Source organism: Epinephelus lanceolatus, chromosome 13 (assembly GCF_041903045.1).
Source record: "Epinephelus lanceolatus isolate andai-2023 chromosome 13, ASM4190304v1, whole genome shotgun sequence".
NCBI classification, from domain to species: domain Eukaryota; kingdom Metazoa; phylum Chordata; class Actinopteri; order Perciformes; family Serranidae; genus Epinephelus; species Epinephelus lanceolatus.
The window spans coordinates 16,684,353-16,709,209 of record NC_135746.1 but is presented as its reverse complement, the minus strand read 5'-3'; the positions used below and the strand labels follow the sequence as shown (position 1 = coordinate 16,709,209).

Here is a 24,857-nt window from a genome sequence, read left to right as displayed (position 1 = left end):
TGACTCCACTCCCTGTGTTTGTTTGACAGCAAGGATGTGTCTGATTTTATCTAAGTTTACTGGACAAACAGGAAGATGAGGATCTCACACTGACGTGTTGTTGGCTAAAGTTTAGACTAAACACAAATTACAGGTTTGGACAATTTTACAATGTCGTTAACGAATACAGCTGATCTTTACCTTGATGACAAATGACAAATGTGAAGACAATTATTTAAATTATTTATTGGAGATAGTTAAAGGTATTAACTTAGAAACATATTTGAACTATAATCATTTACATTAGAGCCAAAGAAATTAGTTGATTACTTTTTTTACAGTTATTTTGACATTGATGTGCAACAGGTTTGTTAATCGCTTGATGGTTGTTGTGTCTTTGAGGAAAAATTACAAAAAAGTCTTTGGTTCCACCTTTCAGATGTGCAGATTGTTTTCCGTTTTAAAGGATTCAGACAAAACAAGTCACCTCGACAGGTCAAGGAAGATGCAATGTTTCAACTGGTGGCTGCGGCACAAGAGGTACAGCGATCGGCCACTAGTCAGAGGTTTGGTAGTTTGATCCCTGGCCCCCTGTAGTTTACATGCTAAAGTGTCCTTAGGCAAGATAATGAATCCAAAACTGCTCCCAGTTGCTGTACCATTGGTGTGTGTGAGATGTTTAAGTGTGGCAACTTCCATAGTAGCCTTGGCCATCAGTGTATGAATGGTGCTTGTGTTGAAAAGCACTTTGAATGGTCACTTGGCCTAGCACTATATAAATGCAGTCCAATCCATATATGATTTATTCATTGTCAAAGAATACTGCAACACTGGACTCCCTTACCATACCTGAGAATTTTCACAACACCCATCCTCCCTTGTTTCAGCAGGTTGAGACTAAAACATAGATTAAGATTCCTAAAATAACTGTTGCTTGAAGGTTGTTGTTTTTTAAACTATATGTGGCTTGTGACTTGTCAAATTGCTCAAGTGGCTCATGAATTTCAAACAGGATGACTGTGGAAGTTAAGTTTCCCTTCATAAGAAGTTAATTTTATCCATGTTTTAAAAATGTCAACATGAAACAATGGTGACAGGCGGTAATCAGGTTCTTTACATAAGCTGTAAAATGACTCCTCTAACCCTGGTCCTGCTTGTGATCACATTGGATTTCATCAAACTCTCTTTAGTAGCCCAGTTTAAATGGTCCTTACCTCGCAGGGCGGTCTTGAGATTGACTTTGGCCTGACGGTGGAGGTCTTCTACGCAGGGCGGCCTGCTGCCTGGTAGGAAGACGTTCTCCTGCTGGTGCCACGGAGCTGTGTAATGAACCGTCCACTTGCTCTCCTCATCCAGATTAGACACCGCTGCAGAAACACACAGATAGGAGAAGAAAATTAAGTTTCTCTTCAGTTATATTTCCAGTGGTAATCACCCTAGTGGATCTCTGAGGAATCTTTTAAAACGCCCTCTTTACATTATAATTTTCAAGCCTTTGAAAACATTAAAATACAGACTAGATAATGTCCTGTACAAGCAGTAGCAGCTACTGGACGGATTTGTTTATATTTGGCGTAGAAAAGGAACGGGAAGGAAATGGAGGTGCTTTGCATCAAGGTGCCAGTCTCCACACGAACAACATAACACCTATCTGAGACATCACACAGTCGGCCACACAAGTCAGAGGGGGAGGAGGGATAAAGAGTAAGTTGGAGGGAACCCCGAACCAGATGATATCCAGCTTGGAAATTCAAACAGGCTACTGAAAACTTCCGAAAGCTACAGTAAATTTTACCCTTATAGCATTGAAGCCATACAACAAAACTGCATGCTTCAGCACCAAGCCACACTCATTCAGTCGGTTTAACATCTAGCTAGATCAACAGAAACAGCTGCCATAGTCACCCAACTGTCTTTCTTTACAAGATAGGCATACAGCCCCTTTTCCTTGTTTGCTGTATTTTATTTTATTTTCTAGAGCACCACTCTCAGTCAAACATCAAAGAAATACTAACACACCATTATGAGGCATTTCCTTGTCTCTCTTGCAACTTGAAGCTTATTCCAATGCTGCAACTGTAAGCCACTCTAAATACAAGTGTCAGCAAACAACTGAGGTGTAAATATCAATATAACAAACACACATCCCAAAAGATAAGCTTACCAAGCGAGCGTATCCAAGCCAAAGTTGGTGATCGTGGATGCAGGACTATCTCCATTTAGACTGCTATCTGTTTGTCCCTGTGCTGACCATCACAACATGTCCATCTGACTGGGACTGATCTGATGAGTATGTTTGGAGGAACCAGGAGGAAGGGGACGGGTCATGAAAGGGGCTGGGAGTGTTTTCGTTTGAGTGCTTTTTCACAGCTGCTAATGAGCCGTAGTAGGATGCATAGTGTGTGTGTTTGTGTGTGTCGGGGGAGGACAGAATGACTCCGAGGTGAAGGTATAGGGCGGAGTGCAAATTGGTCGTTGGAGAAAGTGAGACAGCGTGTAACCGCTTTGATGTACAGATAATGCCTGGCCATCTTAAAGGCTCTTCTGTGGCCAGTCCAACTTTTCTTACATGTGACTGTAAGAGCAGTGTGCAACTGATGAGAACAGCAGAGCAGAGTTTTATGGATTTATTTTTAAGGGACAGTGCAGTGTGCCAAGGCCTACTGCTGCCGGAGACTAATGGTACCTTGATGTCCCTATCCGCAGCTTGTTGAGGAATGAGCAGCTGTTAACGGCTCCTTAAAGGAATACTTTACCCCCCAAAAGATCATTTGTATATCAATTACTCTGCCTGTGTTAAGTTGAGCTTGTGAACTTTGTTTGTCTCGCATGCCACTAGTGAACAAAGAATCCCAAAACAGAGAGGGGGCTGCATTTAACAGGAGCAACACTATCTATTATATCAGAACATCCATTTACAAAGTCATATACATACTCGGTACTTTCCAAACAGACAGTCCTTTCCAACGGGGAACTGAACAAAAGTGAAACTTGTCTATGCTTGTCAAAGCCAGACTCCATTTACAAAGACAGTATATTTACCTTGCTCTACACGGTAGCTGTTGGTCTCGTCTGGCTTCATCAAAGTTACACAATACACAAACAAACTACTGGTCCAGGGAGCAGTAGAACCAGCAGTTCCCGTCTTTAGCAAGGTAAAATTACTGTTTTTATCAATGGAGTCTGGTTTTAAAGATAGCAAAGACAAGCTTCACTTTCAGTTCAGCTTTAAATGCCAAGGTTTTAATGAAAATACATGTGTTTGGGAAGTATGGAGCGTACCAATGGATAAATGAGACTTGGATTATATTGCACAGGTTGTGTGAGAGTTTGTAAACTGATGTTTTCCTATAGTTTTGCTGTTAAACACAGAAGCCAATGACTTCATCACGACGAATTCATCAACAACTTTCTTGTTGTCTAATACGGCTATTAGTGTAGGATTATTGTAACTTTATGGTAGCCTTTTCAACCAAACATTGATAAGACAGACTAGACCATTAATGTAGATTGTTGGTTGTACATTACCTTTTTAAAAAAAAATGAAAAAGAAGAAAGCATTAGAGATGTCAGAGTGAGGGGGCTGCCCATTTCTTGTTTTTGGATTCTTAGTTCACCTCGGAGACATTTGCAAATCTCTACCCCCTCTTCCCAGTTTTGCTGCTACATTCAAACCTAAACGTCTGCTGCATGCCTGGTCATTTCAAAGTACAAATACCACATATGCACATCTGCGTATGTTTGAACCAAATGTGACAAGGGGAGAAGTCAGACAGCCACACCACACGCCTGAGGGGGAGGGTCAAAACAAAACCTAACAACACCAACAGTTACATGTCAACACTATGTGACGGTTTGCGATGGGCGCAAACGTGAGATATTGTGTACATGTAAATGAGGTGTCACTGTGTTGTCTCCCCATGCTGTAACACATGCTGTCTCCCAGAGTGCCTGCACTGGTCAGATCAATCGATGAAATACATCACGGGGCAAAAGTCCCCTGACCAAGTCCGGACTGGACAGTTAGACACACACACACACACACACACACACACATCACAGTTCAGTGGAGTTTCAAAGGTGAAGGTCAGAGATGCAGGCTAGAAGTTGGTTTTAAATCTCACAGCGCCACCCATTCTTAAATAACTGTCACTTCACATCTACGAGCAAGGCAGTGACGCCCCAGCTGTGAGAGGATGAGAGTACATCCTCAAATCAGCTCGCCTAGATAAATGACAATTTTACATCACCCATTCCCTGAGAAACCCTTTTCCTATATTTCGTGCTCTCTCTTGCACAGGTAGCCCTCCCCCACCCTCCTCTCTGACTGTGGGGTTTGAATAGACCTCAGTAAGGCTATAGGCAGACCAAGGACATGGGGGACTATGGACACAAAGCCTGTATTGTCCCTCTGCATCAGTCTCCACATCAGGCTTTTCAGTGCCACAATACGCCCTAGCCCCTCAACGCACACACACACAGAGTTTCACACACACTGGACTGTGGCGCGAAAGTCTTTCAGAAGTCTACTAATCCCTCTGTCCATTGACATCCCAGCTCTCCCTGCGTGCATTAACAACAGACTGGGAGCGAACTGGGAATCTCAGAAAGACAAACAGGCTGCAAGGTGCATCGGCGCTAAAGATGCAGAGGCGCCTGCACATAGTAATCCCTGGAGGATGCATTTGTATGCAAACACATGTGCACCGAAGTTATTGGCTGTTATGATCAATTATCTGTGTTAATCCTGAACTGGGTCCTGGATCACCCACCAGCCAATAGAGTATTGATTGTGTGCATGTAACAACTTTCTGTGCTTTGTAGGGGTCGTCATGGGGTTGGATCGGGTCAATTTTAGAGATTAGGAAAGGAATACATCTCCTAACAGGTCTTCTTCATAATGTAAAAAGACATTTTTTCTGGTAAAATGTCGAGGTATCCTCCATTGGAGTGTTTAACCTTTGACCCAAATTAATGTGCAGTCCTACTTTTTCCTCCTTTAGTGTCTAAAAAGTTTGTGCACTCTTGATATTATGAAAAATCTGAGGATATAAGCACTACTCAATTTGGAGCTCACTACCCTCAGGACTGCAGGGGAGGACCAATGTGCAGGCATTTGCAAGATGGCAAGATAAGACCTGCTGTGAAGTACAAAAACGCTGAGCTAATGATTAACAATATCACCTCAGCCTTGACTGTAACACAACCTATAAATACACCTGAGATTACAGTCAACACAAGCAGCTTGCCCTGCATCAACCGGGGTCTTTGTTAAACATCCTCACGTGCTTAGTACGCAGCCATTAATAAAATAATAGCCTTGGAGCATGAACTAATCCTCCTATCCGTAATCTACTGTACATACATGGCACACAGACCTGGTTTCTTTTGATATCAGGATCAGATTCTGTGAAACGTTTAGGACTAAATGAACATTGAAAACTTCTAAATTGTTCCCGGATGAAGGTAAAAAGAGTAGCTGTGATTCTAAGTGCTCCCAGCTGCCACCTTTACAAACGCTGTTGGGTCATTTAGTGCTAATAGTTGTCGGCTCTGTGAAGTCTTGGCCCAGTGGTTACCTGGTAACAGGGTGCAACAGAAGGCTGTCTCCGGGCTCAGCAGAGGCAGCGGTGAGGCAATATGCCCACCAGAAACCACTAGATTGTGATAAAATTATTTAAAAATCATTAAAGCTGGCAGGCGTCCACTTTTGATACAGCACTAGACAGAACTTTTAATAGAAGAAATTTGAAATGGCTATTCAAATTAGTTTTAAAAATGGACAAAATTCAGACACGTAAATAAAATTCCTGTCAAAATTATGCAAATCTGTTCTTCTGTTCCAGTTGTCGTGTGAAGTCCAAAACTACTTATACGACACATTAATAATCAAAATAGAGCAGAGGAACATGTCTTACCCTTCCTTTTAAAGTATTTAATCACAGATTTTAACGAGGTCCCGATGAACACCATTATTCCAGTTGATTGTGTCTCTTCGTTTAGAAAAAAAAAAAAACAAAAAAAAAAACCTGTCCCTGTAAGGCACAAAAAAATCCAAATCCAAAGAGGGACAGAAGACGGGACGAAGGACCACTGGTGTCAGCTCACATTCTCACAACACGGTGGTTAAGAGTGTGTGTGAGCATCTACTACGCCGACAATGAGCGTCTACCCCTATCTCCCTCTCTCTCTAACACACACTGTGTCCGACACTCCCCCCATCACCATCACCACCACCACCACTCCCCCCTCAGGCAGTCCAGTCCTCGGAGACACACACAGACACAAACACACACACAGCGGGAGGGGTGTAGGACCGGCCCCTCTGTTCCTCTGTGCTTTGGTTACCAAGGAGTTCTTGGCTGCCTCTCCCTTTATTTCTCATCATCAGTCGTTCTCTCGCGCTGTCTTTCTCTCTCTATGCTCTCTTTCTTCTTTACTCTGCGGGACTCAGGATATAGCCGAAAGTTAAATATGCCTTATTAGAACCAACAGGCACACTCGTGCTATTCTGGTGTGAATGTCAATTCTAATTTCAGTCTGTCTTTTCCCCTACTTTCTACTCTGCTCAGCTCTCGCAAAAGTAATCCATGTGTTGCCGGTTTCACCGCTACGACAGACTAATCTGGGGAATATTCGTGCATCTCATTAAACTATCAGCCACCTCTACAGGAGAACCTTGTACATCCTTGAGAAACAAAACATGTTGAGCTTTTAACAAGGTATTCTCAGGAGGATGTAGCTCCCACCTGCATGCAAAGTGAAATGCAAAAAGGAAACACTATCACATGCAGTAAAACACACTAAGCCACTGACATTTATCCCATTTGATCTCATTTTATGGTATATGAAACAACATAACAGCATTACTGAGAGGATTTAACATATCCTGTCCCTGTTTTCAGAGATCAAATGTGTCTAAAACCATAAAAAATCTAATAATTTTCTCTCATTTTTCTCCTCTCTGGATGTTCTTCTATCAGCCACTCTCCCTCTGTCTGATTCCTCCCAGCCTGCTGTGTGCACACATGGCCACTGAATCTGTGCCACATGAATATAGATCACATACAATCCTCCCATTGTCCAATCAGCTCACAATCTATCACACACACACATGCTCCAGCAGCCCACACATTCAAATACATGCAAACGCGCACCTACGCACACACACGTACACACCCATGAGGGCAGGGCCACCCCTCCTTCTGCGACCGTATTTCTTTTCAGCCCAAATGGCTGAAGCAGGGAGGGGAGGGGTGGTGTGTGTAAGGGAGGGAGGGATGGGTTTGCAACAAGAGCTTCAATGGGACTGCAAATGATCCTTGAATTTGTGGGTAGAAAGGTTTCCCCTCTCCTCCCTCCCCCTCTTCCCCCCCTCGACCTTGCTCATCTGAACCTTTCAGCCTGACTCTGAAGTGCTGTAGACAGCAGTTTGGATTCATGTGTGTATATTTACACGTTTAGTAACACTGGTCGTTTCTGCATTGTCTACTGTGCGCTGCTAAGTGTCTATTCACAGTATTTGCAGCTCCTCTTGTCCTTCAGCTTTAACACTCTAAATGTGGGTAATATATCTTTGTAAATGTCATATTCTCTCTTTGAGAGTTCAACCTCTGTTTGACCTTTTCATAAAATACCGCTGAGTTGGGTGATGAGCTTATCATCAGCGTCCACACAGACAAAGAGAATATTATTTTCAGTGTATAAATAAATCTGCTACAGAGAGTTGTCAACTTAAAGTACATCAAAAGTGGCTGCTGAAGCTCCTTTTACACAGACATCACACTATTTTATTTACACTGCCTTTGCATTTTAAGCCAAAACCAAACGTCGGCGACATCATGCTGCTCCCGTGTGTGATTTTAGAAAGCATGCCGGCATCCTGGAAGCAAAAGAGGCACGATGGGTGTGCATATAACACAACAAGAAATACATACTCGTCGGCAGCACTTTGTAAACAACTCCACTGGCATAACATGGCGATAATAATCATTTACTGTCCCTGTTATATGGCGGCTGATCTTGTCCTCTGCTCTGTGGGTAAGGAGCTCCAAGACTTCGTTGTCTCCCCAGTTTGCAGATATTTTCGGCTGCTGTTCTTTCTTTTTTTTTTTTTTTTTTTTTTTGAGTTAGCTGCTAACTGGTACTAGCTGCTTTTTAAACCTCCCAGCAGTGGGTCACACACATTTCATCAGACATCACACCCATCCTGTCCTGCAGGTAGTCCTTTTTACAAAGACATTGATTCGGTGTTGTTGTTACCTCCGCAGCTGACTTAAAAGCAAGAAAACTCTGTCCCCCAATTCTGCGATCACAGTTTAAGAATAATGGCGCAATATTCCCGTCTTGAACTGGTGGAAAAAGGGGCTAGAAACACAGCAGATGCCATGAAGAGTTGTAATTGTATAGGATTTCTTTATTTATAGGAGCAGCAGCTCAGTCCGTGGGGACTTGTCTTGGTAACCGGAGGGTCGACGGTTCGAGTCCCAGTTCATGCTACTGGGCGCTGCTGAGGTAACCTTGCGCAAGGTACCGAATCCCAGCTGCTGGGGGGTGCTTGTCAATAGGCAGCCCCCTCACTCTCTAATGCTTTCTTCTTTTTTTTTTTTTAGAAAGGTAATGTACAACCAACAATCTACATTAATGTTCTAGTCTGTCTTATCAATGTTTGGTTGAAAAGCCTACCATAAAGTTACAATAATCCCACACTAATAGCCGTATATAAACCATATATAACTATGATTCTACGGTAATATAGAAACCAGTGTTTCATATTAAAGCTGAGGAGTGTCTGGTGAACTTTAAGTAAGTGTCGAAACAACTAACCAACTAATTACTGTATCATAGGGCTGCAACGATTAGTTGACAAATCGATGGCTAATCGACTATTAAAATAATCAGTGACTATTTTAGTAGTCGACTAATCCGTTTCTAGTCATTTTTCATAGAAAAGTACTATAAAAGTACCCCAAAATACTCTTACTGCAGATTCTTACGTTCAGATATTGGCAGTTTTACACGCTCTCCCATTACGGTGAACTAAAACTCTTTGGCGTGAGGACGAACCAAGACATTAGATGACACAATTATGGGGTTTGGGAGAGACAGACCAACATTTTTCAACATTTTAACACATTTTTTCGATAAAATGATTAGTCGACTAATCAAAGAAATAATCGACAGATTAGTCGACAATGAAAATAATCGTTAGTTGCAGCCCTACTGTATCAGCATAGATTCTTTGGACTGTCAAACAGGAAGCAATAAGAAGGCTTTGAGTAATTCTGAGTCAGGTTTATCTCAGTCATAAACTGGGTCTGCATCATTGCCAAGCTGGCATACGCCTACAGTGTGCCAAATAGGCCGACACACCGTCTGATAGTTATTGTAGCCAGCAGATACGCCATACACGCTGCTAAATTGCAGCAGCAAGAGCTGTTTTTATGTCACCATGACCACATGGCCCAAACAAGTCAAGCTAGATTGATAAAGACAGAGAACTGATGAATGTCATGTCTTACTTAAAATCATATTGTGAACATCACTGTCCACGCAGGCAATTACTTCTCAACTAGGAAAGCTATATCTTGTAGGCTGATGGTTTAAACAGTCTTTCACCACGTGTCAAACTTTTTACGCTAAACCTTTGTGAGTCCTCGTGTTCTGTCAGTAGCCTCTGTTTGGCTTGTGTCTCACACTGTTTGGCACGCGTACAGTATTAGGATCATTTATGCAGACGCGAGCCCAAGCGGCATCACTCATTAAAGGGCCTATTGTTCTCAGGACCATGTCCACACACACACACACACACACACACACACACACACACACACACACACACAGTGGGACAGACACACACACAGTGGGACAGACAGGTCAACAACTCTATCCGCTGAAGGAGGGCTTCAAATCTAGGCCACCTCTAGGATTAGGGCTATCCATCCATTCAGCCATACGTCCATACATCCTTCCGCACATTCCCAGTGATGAATGGAAGCCCCCACCCAAACCATATCAATGTTTCATCTGTTCATACTCTAAGCAGCATATGAAGGAAGCGTGAAGGACTCAGTGGATGAAGCTTGGACCTCAGAGGAAGAGCTTATTCAGTGTGACAAACATCATCATCAGGGATTAAAATGAACGTGATTAAACAGCAATCCTACTACTACCAATTAATAAATCATGATAACCTAAGCTGAGGCAATATTTACTTCTGTCTTTCTTCCTTATTATCCATTATTAACTAATCCTCAAAGCTTATTCTGAATTAATCGATTATTCATTTGGTAAGATGCTGCTTTGTATAACTAATCAAAAAACAGTTTTTTGAGATTGTACAACTGGTTTTCTACCCATTTCATTATTTTAATTGCTGATAGAACAAATGACACTATCGAGCAATTATTAGCATTTTAACACAAGATCTCAACACATGTTCATTAGTGTGAGGCCGCGTGGCAAGGCAATGATTATCTCTTCTTGTTAAACAACCAGCAGTGTGTTCACGTGAAAAGGTGGTGACCCTAGGAGGAAAAAAAAAAAAAAAAAAAGAAAGAGAAACTGGGCGATGTGAATAATTAACAAGTCTTGTCGAGATGTTATAAAGATTCATGGGTGAACGTGGCAGAGTGATCATAATAAAGGAGAGATTTTAGTGATGCTCTTCTCCTTTCTTTGTCTTCACACACCATTTGGATCTCCCCGTCAACCTGGCAGAGGCAACTACAGCTACACAACTCTCTCCCGCACACACCCTAGTTTGTTTTTTACCCCAGACTGTTGAGTTTAATTCCCTCCGGCCCAAACTCTATCATTCGATCAATCCCCAAAACACACACACCTCCCTCTTTCGTTCAATATCGTAGTCTATCAAGCATCCGTTCAAATTCCCAAAGAGCCTGAACCCGGCATCCAACACACGAGCTTCCCCCTTCATCTGACAGGTCTCAGCTTTTATTTTTCTAATTGGACTTAAGAAGGGAGAGCTAAGCTGGCTCCCTAAAACCCCTCAACTCTACCTGATCCGCCTAATGTCAAATCTCTCTCCCTCTTTTCTCTCCATCCCCAGGTTTCTTTCCTCTTCTTCTTCTCTCATCTCTTTCTTCCAGACATGAGTGCTTTCATGACTGCTAATATAATCTAGCCTGTATTGATTTTACTCTCCCCTCTTACCCCCCCCGTCCCTCTTTCTTTCCTTGCGCTCTCTTGTTCAGGCTCTGACCTTGCACACCTTCCCATTAGTCAGTAGAAAACCTGCGAGGTGGAGATAAGCAGGAAAATGTGAGGTGTGGAAAACTGGGCCAAGTTTTTTCCTGCACACGTGAGTGCATGGCAGCACTTTGCATCTGTATGTGTGCGGCATCGTGGAACGCATTTCTCAGCGGAGTTGTTACAGAGTCACTAGAACTGAACATGTGAATGGATTTAGACAGAGGCAGGCTTGTCGCTGGGAGGTCACCAGTTTGAATCCATTAAGTCAAGTGAGACGAAAGCTCTCATTTTCCTTTAACAATTAAGGGTGAAATGCCTAGTCTAAAAACAGCAACAAAAAAAACCCTCAAACATTTGGTTTACAGCAATTTGAAAAAGGGGAAAGAAGCAGCTCTTCAAATTTACAAACCTGTTGGCAACAAATGGCTCTTTGGACTTGGATGGCTCGAACAGGAAATGTACCAAAAGCCCTAAAAATTTAATGAATAAAAGCACTACATCATACTTCTCTTTTATCTAGACCCATCTCTCTTTTTCTGTGAATGAAAATCCATAATTTATAGCATGTAGAGCAACATACTTGCCCTCTAATCCCTTCCCCCTTTCTTTCATCCCTACATCTCTGTGAATGAAAGCGTAGCACCAGGGGTCAATGGGAACCCAATCGCTTTGGTCTCTCGGAGATATAGAGCAAGGCATGAATTATCTATCAGCGAAGAGAGCAGGGGAGGAAGTATAGCATGATGAAGATTGAGGGGTCGATGATCATACGCTGGATTTTCTTTACAAACTGTATCATTATTGCCATTTACCTTTCTTATATCGCATTACTAGTTGTCAGTTTACACAAGGAATTAAACTTCTGGCATTGGTTGGTGTGTCTGAGATGTGTAATTAACTGCACATACAAAACATTCATGGTATGATACAGTAGTGTTTTGACGATGGCGATAAAACCCTTAAGATGGGTCAGGAAAAGGTAAACAGATAAGAGGGAAACAACTCTCTACGGCACTCGTAAAAAGGCAGTTAAGCAAAGTTAAACTTCAAACTCACTCCTGAATAAACACAACTCTCTCTCACACATAACACACACATGCACACACAACACACACACTGAAACAAAGGTGACGGAGCAGCTGAGCTGAGTAAACAAGCTGTGATCACTGTTTTTCTGGCACTGATGATTTTAGCATGGGGTAAAGTTCCCGCGCACGGCACTCCCACACACAAACACATTAAAGGAACAGTTCACCTCAAAATCAAAAGAAAGAAAGATAGATAGGTAGTTATGGTATGAGTTGCAACTCAACAGCAATGTGTCTTTTCAGAAATCATGATCCGGTTAGTCAGGATAATCCACAGACCTCATTGTGAGCAGTTTCATGTGGGAACTATTTTCTTTCTACTGGGTTAAAAGCATGCCTTGATTCATGGATGCAAGGATCGTGCTTTGTGCTAAATGAGCTATCAGTAGATGCATGCTTCCTTCTGAGCAAGGATACAGTTGGTGGGAGTAGTTCAGTAGGAAGAAATAGTTCCTACATTAAGCCAAGCACCACAATCTTTACTAATAATTAAGTAAAAGGAAAAATATTTATTTTTGATTTTGGGATGCACAGTGCCTTTAAGTTCAATAAGCTGCAGGACTTGGTGAATGACCTTTTAATGACACCAAACTCTTGCTGTCTCCCTCTCAGCCCTGTCTGTCTCTCGCGCTCTTTTCTTTCCTCGGTTGCACTTGTGTCTGTTAAGCAGACAGAGGTTACTGGGTAACGCCAATCCTCCTTCCTCCCCCCACTCCTCTTGCGGTGTTTCCGTCTGACCTACTCCATTGAAGCAGCTGGGATTCCATCACACACACAAACACACACACACACACACACACACACACACACACAAACGCACAAACACACACTCTATACATTCGCACAAACAATCTCACCATCCTGTAACTGCTTTCAGTTGCTGACTGTGTGTGCATATACATGTTTAGACGGAACAGACACACACAGCTCATGCAATAAAACGCAGACAGCCGGCCGTTCTATGTCCACCATCAGAAAATCAACATCGCATCAGCAGTTTATTTGCATGATTACATTCATAATATGGCGGGGGTTAAAAGAGGTCCGACTTGAGGGGACTTCAAGCTACTCAAGTGGCTCACAACAACATATAAATTTAGTGAGAAAGTTGTGTGTGCAGTGGTGACTTAGCATGGCACAATTCTTTATCTGTCACTTCAGTAAATAGAGTGTGTAATTTAAATCCAGTCAAAGCTCACTATGTTTTACTTTAGTTTTACTTAAGCATAAACGGGAGATTTGATGTACGATCAAGTCAGCAATGAAAACCTCTGCATTTTGTGAGTGCGTCTGTGTGTACGCTGGGTTATTCTTCTGAATGAAAGGCAGTGGGGCCTCCCTCTATAGGCTGTTCCTCCTTTGTGATCCATGAGAAAACCCTCCAAGTCCGGTTGACACCCTGCAAACTACGTCCTGAGCGTGCACACACACCATCACTTACATATTCAGGCTCTATTCTTTGTGTGTGTTTTCTGCTTCACAAGCATATGTATGTGCATATCCTCGCCTTGATGTGGTGACACACGTATGTTTTCTGTTCAAACACCGTGTAGCTGTTCTCACACAGTTTGATGTGTGTGCATCAGAGAAATGTCTTTCAAAGGGGGCAGCACAATACTAATGTGGGAGATGGTATCAAAAGCAAAACTTTGCACAAAGACTTTAAAAAAAGAGGAAGAGATGGGAAGCAAAGTTAGCATCCACAAACTGTTAAAGGATTGTTTGATGTGGTGGAAGCAGAGCCATTCTGCTGAGTAGAGATGCGAGGCAGGATAGGAAGGGAGACAAAGGAAACAAGGAAGACGAGATAAAGACAGCTGGGAGAGAAAAGTCACGGGTGAAGGGCAGGGAAAACAGATGAAGTGAGAAGAGAGATAGATGGAGTGTGAACGCAAAACATCCAAAGGTAAAGACTCCATATAAACAGTTATTATACACACAAACATATACAAAGGCCCAGCAGGCTTGGCGGTCATGCCTAATTTTCCCTCCCCTGGCGTCTGACCCTGCCGACCCCCTTTGAAATTTAAGCCAGGATAAAAGAGAAAGAAACACGGGGAGAACAGAGAATAAATGCATCTCTGTTGGAGCAAGTGGACAGATAAGACTGTGCTAAAAAACAACGTCAACATGACATTTTCTGCCTCAGCATGGTAGTGAAACAAGAAAAGCCTAAAAACAAAGGCAAGCACAAACTGACAAGGAGGCATGCAACTGTTAAATAAGTCCTTCCTATATATTCATTCAACAGGCAAACTTTTATAGCCTAATGTTAGCACCACACAATAAAGGGCGGGTCACTCTTAAAATGTACACGCCTGTTGAGCAGGGCGTTAAAACGCTGTTCTTTTACGAGCAGGCTGATTTGTACGCCTGAGCTTTTGGTGCCTTTAGGGAGGGTGGCAGTTTTGTTGCTAACTTGAGGTGTTTTATGTCCCCGTCAGGATGGATTTGCAGCTAACCATCCGTTTCCCCCCAGCAACACAGTTTGTAAATCTAATGCAATCCAACCCCACTGGCCTGTCATCCCCCCTGAAGTTGGCAAGACAATGAGATGAAACTGAAACAGGACCGTTTGTAAGTTGGAAAGACAACATTCTGTGCATGTTTTTCCTAGTATTTGGATGGACTGAAGAATTTTAAATCAAGTTTTTGGCAAATAAAAAATCATCTATTGGATGGATTGCCATGAAATTTGGTACAGATATCCGTAGTGCCCGGTGGATAAATCCTAATGGCTTTGCTAATCCCTCGAGTACTCCTCTAGTGCTACCATGAGATTAAGTTTTACAGTTGATTTTTTTTTTTTTTTTAGAGAAATGTCTTCAACTTTTGGATGGATTGGAACTGGATTGTAATTCATGCATTTATGTTTCCCTCAGCATGAACTGTGATAAGTTCGGTGATCTCCAATGTCTTCAAGTGATAACTCGAGACACATCCTAATGCCAGGTGTGAACACATGGACAAAGAGCTGTCCATTTGGGGCAGCAGTAGCTCAGTCTGTGAGGACTAGCTTTGTGAACCGGACGGTCACTGGTCTGGCCTCGTGCGGACAATACACTGAGTGTGGACTGGTAGCTGGTTCAGGTGCCAGTTCATGCCCTTTATCAAGGCACTAAACCCCCAAACTGCTCGGGGCGCTTGTCCACAGGCAGCCACCTCACTCTGATATCTCTCCTTCAATGCATGCATATAAGTCCTGTTTGTGTATGTGTCTGAATTTCCATTTCTTTCTCGTCCAGTCACCCAATACACATGTTACTACCAGGTGTAAACAGGGCCTTAACCTTGCTTTTTCTATATGACTTTGATTAAATCTGGTCATCTTCATGTGTAACACTCCATGTTTGTTTAGTGCCACAGCTGAGCAGGTAAGTCATTCAGTGCTGTCCTTGGTTTAAGCATCACAAAACATTTTATTTCTGTCAGTTCAGCAGCATTCAATTATTCAATAAAGCTATTCCTGCTCAGAATCCTGACGATGCAACACATGTCTGACACGCTATTATAAAATAATTTCCCAGTGGAAAGATCCATTCAGCCACTGGTAGTGTAACATAAAGACGGACCCCTGGCAGCCCCCGGACTACATTAAGAGCCATTACCATCCAGTCACGCTGTCTCCACTTATATTGACTCCTGGCCCTTCTCACTCCCTGGTGGACCCTTCGAGGACCCGCCACATCAATAACCACAAGGCCTGAGTGTGTTCATGTTTCTCGCTGGCGTACAGCAGGCTGACATCATTCTGCATGCTTCTATATGTATGGGTGTTCAGGTTATTGTGCATGTGTGAATGTGTGCCTGCAGCTGTAAATACAATCTACTGTGTTTAAACAACAGACCTGGTCACACATTACAATCCTTTATGATTTTGGTGTCTTTGTTGCTGCTGTTGACACACATGGTCTTGCACATATAGGTTATAGGACAATACATGTGCCTATAGTCAACATGCATACAAGCATGTAACCACACTCAACTTAATATGCACACGCACGTACGCACATCCACGCAGGGACACCACATTATGGTGGTTGCCACGCTTGTTTCCTGACCTACATTTCAATACCAGGGCTGTCTGCTCTTCCCTCCTGAGGGCCTGTTTGTGTGCATGTATCATTAATCCAATTTTATAATTAACTTCACACACACAAAAAAAAAGGCATAAATCTGACGCAAACACACAGACGGGATACACCGTGGAATGCCTGTGCAGCACCAGACGTACACATAACACACATAAACTTCAAGACTGTTGATTAAAAGTGTGATGTGAATAATGTCCAAGCTGGATGACGACAGGAATCAATAGGTAGCAGGTGGAATATTACTTTGTTTGCTTCATCAATATGATTCATTGGCATCAATACTTCACTGCACACTTTACTCTGATGGCATTTTAGCTGATGCTGCAATCAAGACACTTTCCAATCACCTGCACGACATCAGCACGGCGACAAAAACTGAGAGCAGAGGTAATAAATATTTATTGTATGTTGCACACATGAGCTTATGTATACAGCAGTGTGTTGCTTCTGCTGTTACCGTGACCCTCATTCTTAGCTCATGCTGCTGACGAGAGGGTCTCGGTTTAGACACAGAGGCACAGAGACAGACTGAGCTAATTTAGGTTAAGTGCCTCCAGTAGCTCAAGGGCACCAAGCAACAAGCCACCTGGGGCTGGCCTGGGAAGCCGAATGTGTGTGTGTGTGTGTGTGTGTGTGTGTGTGTGTGTGTATCGAGCAGCGGTACCAGTGGGAAGTGGGTTAAAGCAATATCAACTACAATGTGTGCATGTGTGTTTATCTACAGTTCCTCCACCGCTGGAGCAAAATTGACACTTTGCCGTTTGACCCACTTCCCACATTGCACCTCATTTCTCATCAGCAGCATCAGTAGGTCATTTGGGGAGGGGAAGGTGGGGGTTGCAACACCAAACCATCCAATCAAGAATCAGAAATACAGCCAACTGACCAATGACCACAAATTTAGGAAGTGAGCAAGACAATAAGGCTCGAGGCTGTGGGACAATCGGGGAGTTGGATGTGAATTCTGGTGGCTGGCATTGATTAATGTTATTAACCAATTCATTTACAGGGCATGATTGGATTTGGCTGTTCACCAGGGCCATAATATCGATCCAACTTAAATCTCCTCTCTGTTAGTTGGTTAGAGGATGCTCTGCACATTCTACACTGCTTTTACAAGGCACGGACACTGTGGATAAACTAAACTCTTGATTTTTGCCACAGTATAGCTCTGCAATGTCACACTGTAGTCATATTTTTCGGGTCCCCTGATACCACAACTGACTGCTAATTTTGTTACGTTATTGTCTGGTGATTTCAAACAGTAGGACTGTTCTTTTACTCTTTGGTAAAAGTTTTGTGAATAAAACCTGCCTACAAATCGAGCAGAAAAGGAAGCCTTAAAAAGGACTTTGGTAACGTTGATTATAGTAATAATCAAATGAGCATCTACCAAGTAGCAACCTGAGAAGCTTTAAAAATGAACTGCAGTTCCTTTAATGGCCACTTGAGGCTAGTTCCAAGGGCGAGTCATTTATCATAGACCTCCATGCTGAAATGCCCAACTTTACAACCGATATAAAAGCAGCAGAAGCAGGGAACGGGGGTGATTTTTTATATAACTCACCGATTTAACTGTTAGTAAGGCTTAAAGTTTTGCATAATTAAGGGTGTAGTCAACTGAGTGACAGATTGGTGCCATCATTTGAAAAGTCACTAACACAATGACAACACTGATTAGGTAACATAACCATGGCCCCGGAAGTGTAGGTGTAGCCGAAGCTGTCACTATTTCTGTGTGTTTTCAGTTCATGACAGTTAATTGTAACTTTTAGGGCACCTAAAAAAAATCTTCCTCAGCATTTGGTTGTACTGAAAGACCCTTTAAGGCATCAGTTTTTCCAGAAAGTTCATTTAGTTTTATGTGTTTTAAGCCTGTTTTTTGCTAGCGAAAATTACCATTGGCATTATCCAACTTAACCATAGCTGTAAATGAACCTTCCTAACCATGCTAGCAGCTAGCCTAAGGGTTAGCTCCACCCTCTTGTCCAAATATGGTCGCATGTGGCTCCAAAAATCCAAGATGGCAATGGCCATAATGCCAAACTCATGTTTCAAAACGGGAATCCCCAAACCAGTGGTTGACATCACGTTGGCTACGTCTATCATTTTTAAAGTCTGTGGCACCTACTCACGAACCCTTAGTATTCATCGAGTAAAATCAAGTATGATTTTTTTTTTTTTTTAAATCAAGTCAAACTAAGAGGAATTATGATAAATATACAAAAACATGTAAAACCCATATCATACATTGCCACTGCATCATAAATTCTGGTTGCTACTGACCGATTGTTAACAAAACAGATCAGAGAACAGTATAACAATCATCATTATCAACATGTGATTAAGTCAGAGGTCATGGTGAGCTACAGGTACTGCTCAGACTAAAACTATTAACTTTCTTTGTACAATTTTCCCAAATATGGTTTTATAATTTCCAACAGAAGTACTATACATAAATGTCACACTGTAGTCATGCTGCCCTGTGAGTGTGTTGTAATCCAGTGGTGAGACTGAGAGGGTTAAATATGTCTCAGTACAGGCTTAATGCTCATTACATGACGTGGATCAGTATCATGTGTAAAAGACACACGTGTACACACGGACAGACTGACACACTGTGATTGGTGGTTTCATCTGACTTATCAAGCAGACTCAGGGATGCACACAGGTGTGTATGTGTGTGCACATGCATGAGCAAAGCCTGGGTTCCTCTATTGATAATCCTATGTTGAGACCTCGTCTGGGAGAAAAAGCAGGACCCAAAATCCACTTAACCCCTCCCTCCCTCTCTCTCTCCTCCTCCTCCCTCTTTCCTTCTTTATAAACCACCCCTCCCTCTCCGTCCCTCCCCCTTCTGTCCCGTCTGAGCAATAATGGATGGATGGAGGCATTAATAGAGAGAGCAGACCTCTCTTGGATGAAATGAGTGTGCCCTCCTAATGGGCCCCGGGGGAAATGAGACTAGCTCCCTGATCAAATACACCCAAAATTTAAGACCGCCGTGATTCCAAATTAAATTCCTCGTGACACCTCATGTGTCTCTTTTTGGGGTGGATAAATGGGAGCCTTCTGTCTGATGGGCGATTAAATCAACTGTAATTGTATCTGGTAATTACTACAATCCAATCAATTCAGTCTCACACAATAAAGCGTTTTTATGTGTGTGCTGTACAGTTATGTCTATATTGGTTAAAACTGATGATTCACAGATGATCAGCTCTGAAACTGGGGACTCAGAGCGCCGCAGTTTCAGCCACTGGATGAGTCCCTGTGCTTGTTTGTATTATACCGCCACCTTGTGGGGAAGAGTAGCATCTGGCACAACTGTACTTTGTTTTCCAGTGACATCCTGCATAGTTCTCTTAGGTTAACAACAGTGTAGGAATGTAGCTTCTGCTATAAACAAACAAAATTAGAGTCCAACTGTCACCAGTGCACGCTCCCCTGCAGTTTTACAAGCAAAGAAGATGGCTGTCGCTTCTCTACATTTTTTCCCTCTCTTTTTTTGTCTTTAACTCTAATCCATCTACGCATGTGGAGTGGAAAACCCTCGAAAAAAGAGACGTTGCTATGGTGAGGACAACTCATTAACGAGACAGATTTAAAGAAGCTCTTAAAATCACTTTCTCTCCCCACCCTCCCGTCTCTCCGTCCTTTTATAATCAGCCTCTATGGGGGGACATGAGCTTTTCAGAGGCTTGGCTTTGCTTTCTGAGGCTTAATGGAACCTCCAGCTGATTGGGACATAAAGAGGCCTGTGGCTGAGGGGAAGGCTGAAAGAGTGAGACCGGTGCTGGGGTACATGGTGGAGTCGTGAGGGGGTCTGTGTTTGATGAGAGCTGAGAGTGGAAAAAAGAGAAGGGTTACAGAGAGGAACAAAGTGTACTGACCAGAGCAATCAGGTTATTCTTTCGTGGTTATTAGTGTTTTAACATTTTTAAATGTGTGTTCAACCAGTTGAACGAATTTGCTTTACTGACATTTTGGATTACTTAGAAATTAGATTGTTTACTTTGGTTTTCTATTTGAATTGTTGAGTTTTATGATCATGCCAATAAAACCGCCTGAGCCACTGTGCATGTTAAGTGTTTACAGGTCATTACTGGTGCCCAAATAAATGAAAGCTACCTTTTCTTGGGTTAAAGAAGACAGTGTGCACTTTATGTGAACCCGTACTGTAGAAGTAAAGAATGTAACCATGTGTGCAGACGGTGAGCAGACTGGTCAGTAGGGCAAACGGGGCCAGAAACCTCGGAGGGCCAGACTCGAAGCAGCATGAGGTGGAAAAAAGCTCCCTGTAATTGCAGCACTCATTAAAGAAATGAGCTGTGACTGAGGTAGGCGCAGCTGAGGAGTGCTTAAACACACTTATCCTGCACTACGGTACAATTAGATTTTTCAATTACTCACAACAAGACCACAGTTGAACTGACTGAGGGTAAGAGAAGGGCAAACGCTGATGTTGGCGCAAACACGGGGTGAGATTAAATCTTGAAATCGCATTTGTTTTTCACAGCCTGTTGGCATTGTGAGAGTGTTAAAACAAACTCTTGCGTTCATAATGCGATTGTTTTTCCAGCACAGATGAGTTTCAGCTTATCATGACTTATTTTGTACGGTGGATAAAGAAACCACTTTTGCTGATGTGCATGAAAAAATGAACTTTATATTGCTGCAGGATGTTTGTGATTTGACTGCAGGCATACAGAACATACAAGAAAGCACATACAAACCTAAGTATACCTCACCATCAGTTATACACATGGTCACCCATTTAACTGTTTGTATTAAACCCTAATTATGCACATAAATACCACAAATACCCAGGAACCAGAAAGAGGAGATGAGAGACCAGGGAGTGGGAGATCCTAGAGACACCCTAGCTAAAGATCTACACGTGCCACCTTGTCAAGAGCCCTTTTCGTCTTGTTCCTGCACAATCTGGGTGACATATGGTGCAATACAGTGACCCGACCTCTAGGAGGCTCCCTTTGTCAACAGGGAGCAGGCAGCAGCAGGGTTGGAACAGCTCAATGAACACACTACAGTTCATGTAAGTTCATTGAGTGAACGAAGAAAGAAACAAGATCTACACAACACAAAAAAGAAACAAGATCTGCCCCAAAAGAAAACAGAAGCACAATGAACAGTTGAATTATTCAATATTATGTACTATTTATATTATTATAAAAACCAACCAATGCCCTACTGTTTGAAAGCTCCCTAAATGTCCCTCCTGACACATTTGGTCAATGTAAAGATAAATGTCTCTGTAGATTCCAGTGATTATCCGTCCTGATGTGATAATCAAGCCATTAAGTAAAACTCAGTTGTTCACATATGGGGCCGTGAGGGTCTCTTACACCTGATCCCTCTTGAATTAAACACTGTTCTCCCTGACTCACTCCTCTCCTCTCCTCTCTCCTCCTCCATCGCTCCCAGTCTTCCAAATGAAAAGCCAGCTGAGCTCAGACTCGCACTATTAATCTCAACAGATTATCTTATTACAACAATTTGTCAGGCAAACGACACACGCACACCGAAAGACAAAACCGCCTCCCTGGAAAATCCATATGCACGCTATCTTGTGTGACATTAGATCCCATTTAAATAAATAAAAAATGGGATTTGACAAATTACATGATATAAAAGGGTCAAAATAAAACCCGCAAATCTTCGATTTTTTAAAATACCTTAAAAGAAACTTAAATTGCTTCGAGCTAAATGTCATCAGTGGATGGTTAAGACATCCTTAAGATATAAGCAAGAATTTACTTTTCCAAACGTAATTTGCTTCACTTTATGAGCAGAAGAACGGAGGAAGGACAAGTTTGCTAGCTAAGCTGAAATAATAAGTTGATTGACAGAAATTTAATCTGCAACTATGTGTTTAATTGATTAATCGTTTCAGTTATTTTTTAAGCAAAGATGCCAAACTTTCAGCTTCTAAAATATGAGAATTTGCTGTTCAGTAAACTTAAAGGGTTACTTCAGTATTTTTCAACCTGGACCCTATTCCCCTTGTTTGTTTGTTTTTGGGGTCTCAATGATTAATGGGAACTGCAACTTTTGAAACTGGTCCCATATTAAGCAAGAGCACTGCAGCAGATAGCTACGATGCAATGTGCATCGTCAATTTTTGTCCACTAAAAGTTCTTGTTTTTGCCACTGACAGGCTCAGGTTGTTATTTTAAGTGTCTGACAACTTCTAGAAAGGATCCCTACAGTGATAAACCATCTGGAAAGGAGTACAATCCTTTTTGTTTAATCAGAAACAGCCCTGAAATCGTTAGCCGAACCCACCAAAATCCATTAAAATAAATAGTTATAAAAAGTCGACAGAAACAAAATAAAACTCACAAAGACCATCTTGGTTCATCTATCTACTGTTCCAACAATCACCAACTCTGGTTTGGTTGAAATAAACACCTAATTCACCCAGTTAGATGTCAAAATATGCTGGCTCTATTCACGCTAAATTGCTGTTTATTAAAATGCAGTCTGATGGGTTTGGTGATGGTAATGTCAAGACTGTTTCTGGCAAAAAAAAAAACTCAGGCGGAGTCAATGGAGAAAACAATGTATGTGAAGCACAAAAAATAAAACATGCTGCCTGTGTTCTATGAATGAATAAATACAAAGACACCAAGATGCACACACACAGACAGAACTCTACCCAGAACCAAACCCAATTACCTCCCAATATTTGTCAGCCATGACTTCATTAGCCCTTGGTCACACATGATTGAAGAGCACCTGTTTAGCCAATCACTAGCCAGCCATTACCTATTAGGCCTTTAACAAGCTGAGAGGTCTCCATCTGTTAGATACACAGCTAGCTATTACTCACCGATTACCCTTCACCTCTTTTATCTTCCAACCAAATGAATGTCTAAAAAGATGGTGAAGACGGTGAGGATGTGGATTTGACTGTTGTAGCTATAACATTCAGTCGATAAATGGAAAAAGACAAGCAGACATGCACTCATTCATGCAGACACAAACAGGGTTAAAGACGTTATCAATGAAAGAGATGAAGAGAGAGCGGGACAGATGGTGGCAGACAGTCTCTTTGAAGGAAAACAGAGCCTGAACCCATTTTACAGTTGAGTTACCCCAAGCAACCCCTGACCTCCGATTCCCGACAGTGTGTGAGTGTGTGTGTATGTGTGTGCGAGTGTGAAATCCCCTTCTTTTCATCATCTCATTAAGCCGTGTGTCATGCTCTCCACTCCATTGTTCTGCAACATTCAACCTGCTATTGGGGGGTTTTCATGCACATTCAGGACTAAGTGTGTGCTTATCATTACTCATCTATATTTGAGTGTGCATGAGTGCGGGTGTAAACCAAACTAACAAATGTCATTGTGTTGTTATGAATGGCGTTTCACCTCAAGCCCTAAAATCCCTGAGTAAGAGGAACGACAAGCTGCTTTTGCCTGGATGTTTTTTCTGCACAGGGAGAGAAAATGTCTAATAAGCTTTCGTTGACAGTCAGTCAGCAAAACAATTTAACCTCAACCTCAAACCAGAGTTTAGGGCACTGGGTTAGAATAACTAAACTGGTTTATGAGAGGGGAGAGAAAGCATAAAGAGAGGTGAAATAAGGGCAACCATAAACAGATAGTTTGGATTTTTTTAAGGGACGTTGTACAAAGTGTTTATCCAGTGTGTTACCTACAGTAGATGCCAGTCGGCTTGCCTCCAGTTTGAAGAAGCAGACAGGAGTACCGCCACAGAAGCTAAGCAATGTACTGCTGTGGTTGGGGGCAGTAGCAAAATGTATTTTAGCCACTTTAACAAACCACAATCAGTTTAAGCGTATGCTATACTTCAAATATTTTCACTGTTTTATCTTGCCGCCAGGCAGCCGTCTCCGACGGGGGACTAAAACTGTTATTGCTCTCTCTTCAAAGCCACCAGACGCCTTTGACAAAAATGGTACTTTTACCTCACAGAACACCGGAGCTGCTGGTCTACCGCTGCCTCCATATGTTAGTTTATATTATTGTGTCACTTCAGTGAGCGCAAACTAACCTTTTAAAACACCAGTCACACAAAAACATGCCTGCTTCTTCAAACTAGGAGCGTACCGACAGCCATCTACTGTAGGTATAACACTGACTATGGATAAGTACCTCATACAACCCCAACTGCTTTTGTTTCCTGTCTCATCATCTTTGGAGGATGAGAGTAATAGAGGCTCTTTTTCCTCCGCTTAAACTACATATGCAATTTTCATCCAACATCCAATGTACATTATCATGACTTCATTTTTAAATCAGGGTCTAATGGAAATTGAACCTCCAACTTTGAGCCTCAATCGACTGCCCGTGTTTTGATCATCTTGAAAACACGCTCATGTTTTTGTGAATGAATCAGTGAAGGGGAGACAATGACAAAGAGCTGAGGCCAACACCAAATCTCTCCTGATTCCCCACTAACACAATTATATTATCCTAACTGATTTTCAGCAGTG

At 42.2% G+C, this 24,857-nt stretch overlaps 1 protein-coding gene across 14 annotated transcripts in view; it reads right to left on the bottom strand.

Moving 5' to 3' along the window:
- The window catches only part of nhsl1b (NHS-like 1b), a 137,055-nt gene that overhangs the window by 22,827 nt on the left and 89,371 nt on the right, over positions 1-24,857 (bottom strand). For 9 of the 14 annotated variants that reach the window (XM_033647936.2, XM_033647937.2, XM_033647940.2 and 6 more), the window contains exon 2: positions 1,194-1,346. In XM_033647936.2, the coding sequence (XP_033503827.2) occupies positions 1,194-1,346 (153 nt within the window). Of the gene's footprint in view, positions 1-1,193; positions 1,347-2,143; positions 2,246-5,897; positions 6,160-24,857 lie in introns of those variants that run through there. The other 5 variants (XM_033647942.2, XM_033647943.2, XM_078173801.1 and 2 more) reach the window with 2 other exon arrangements.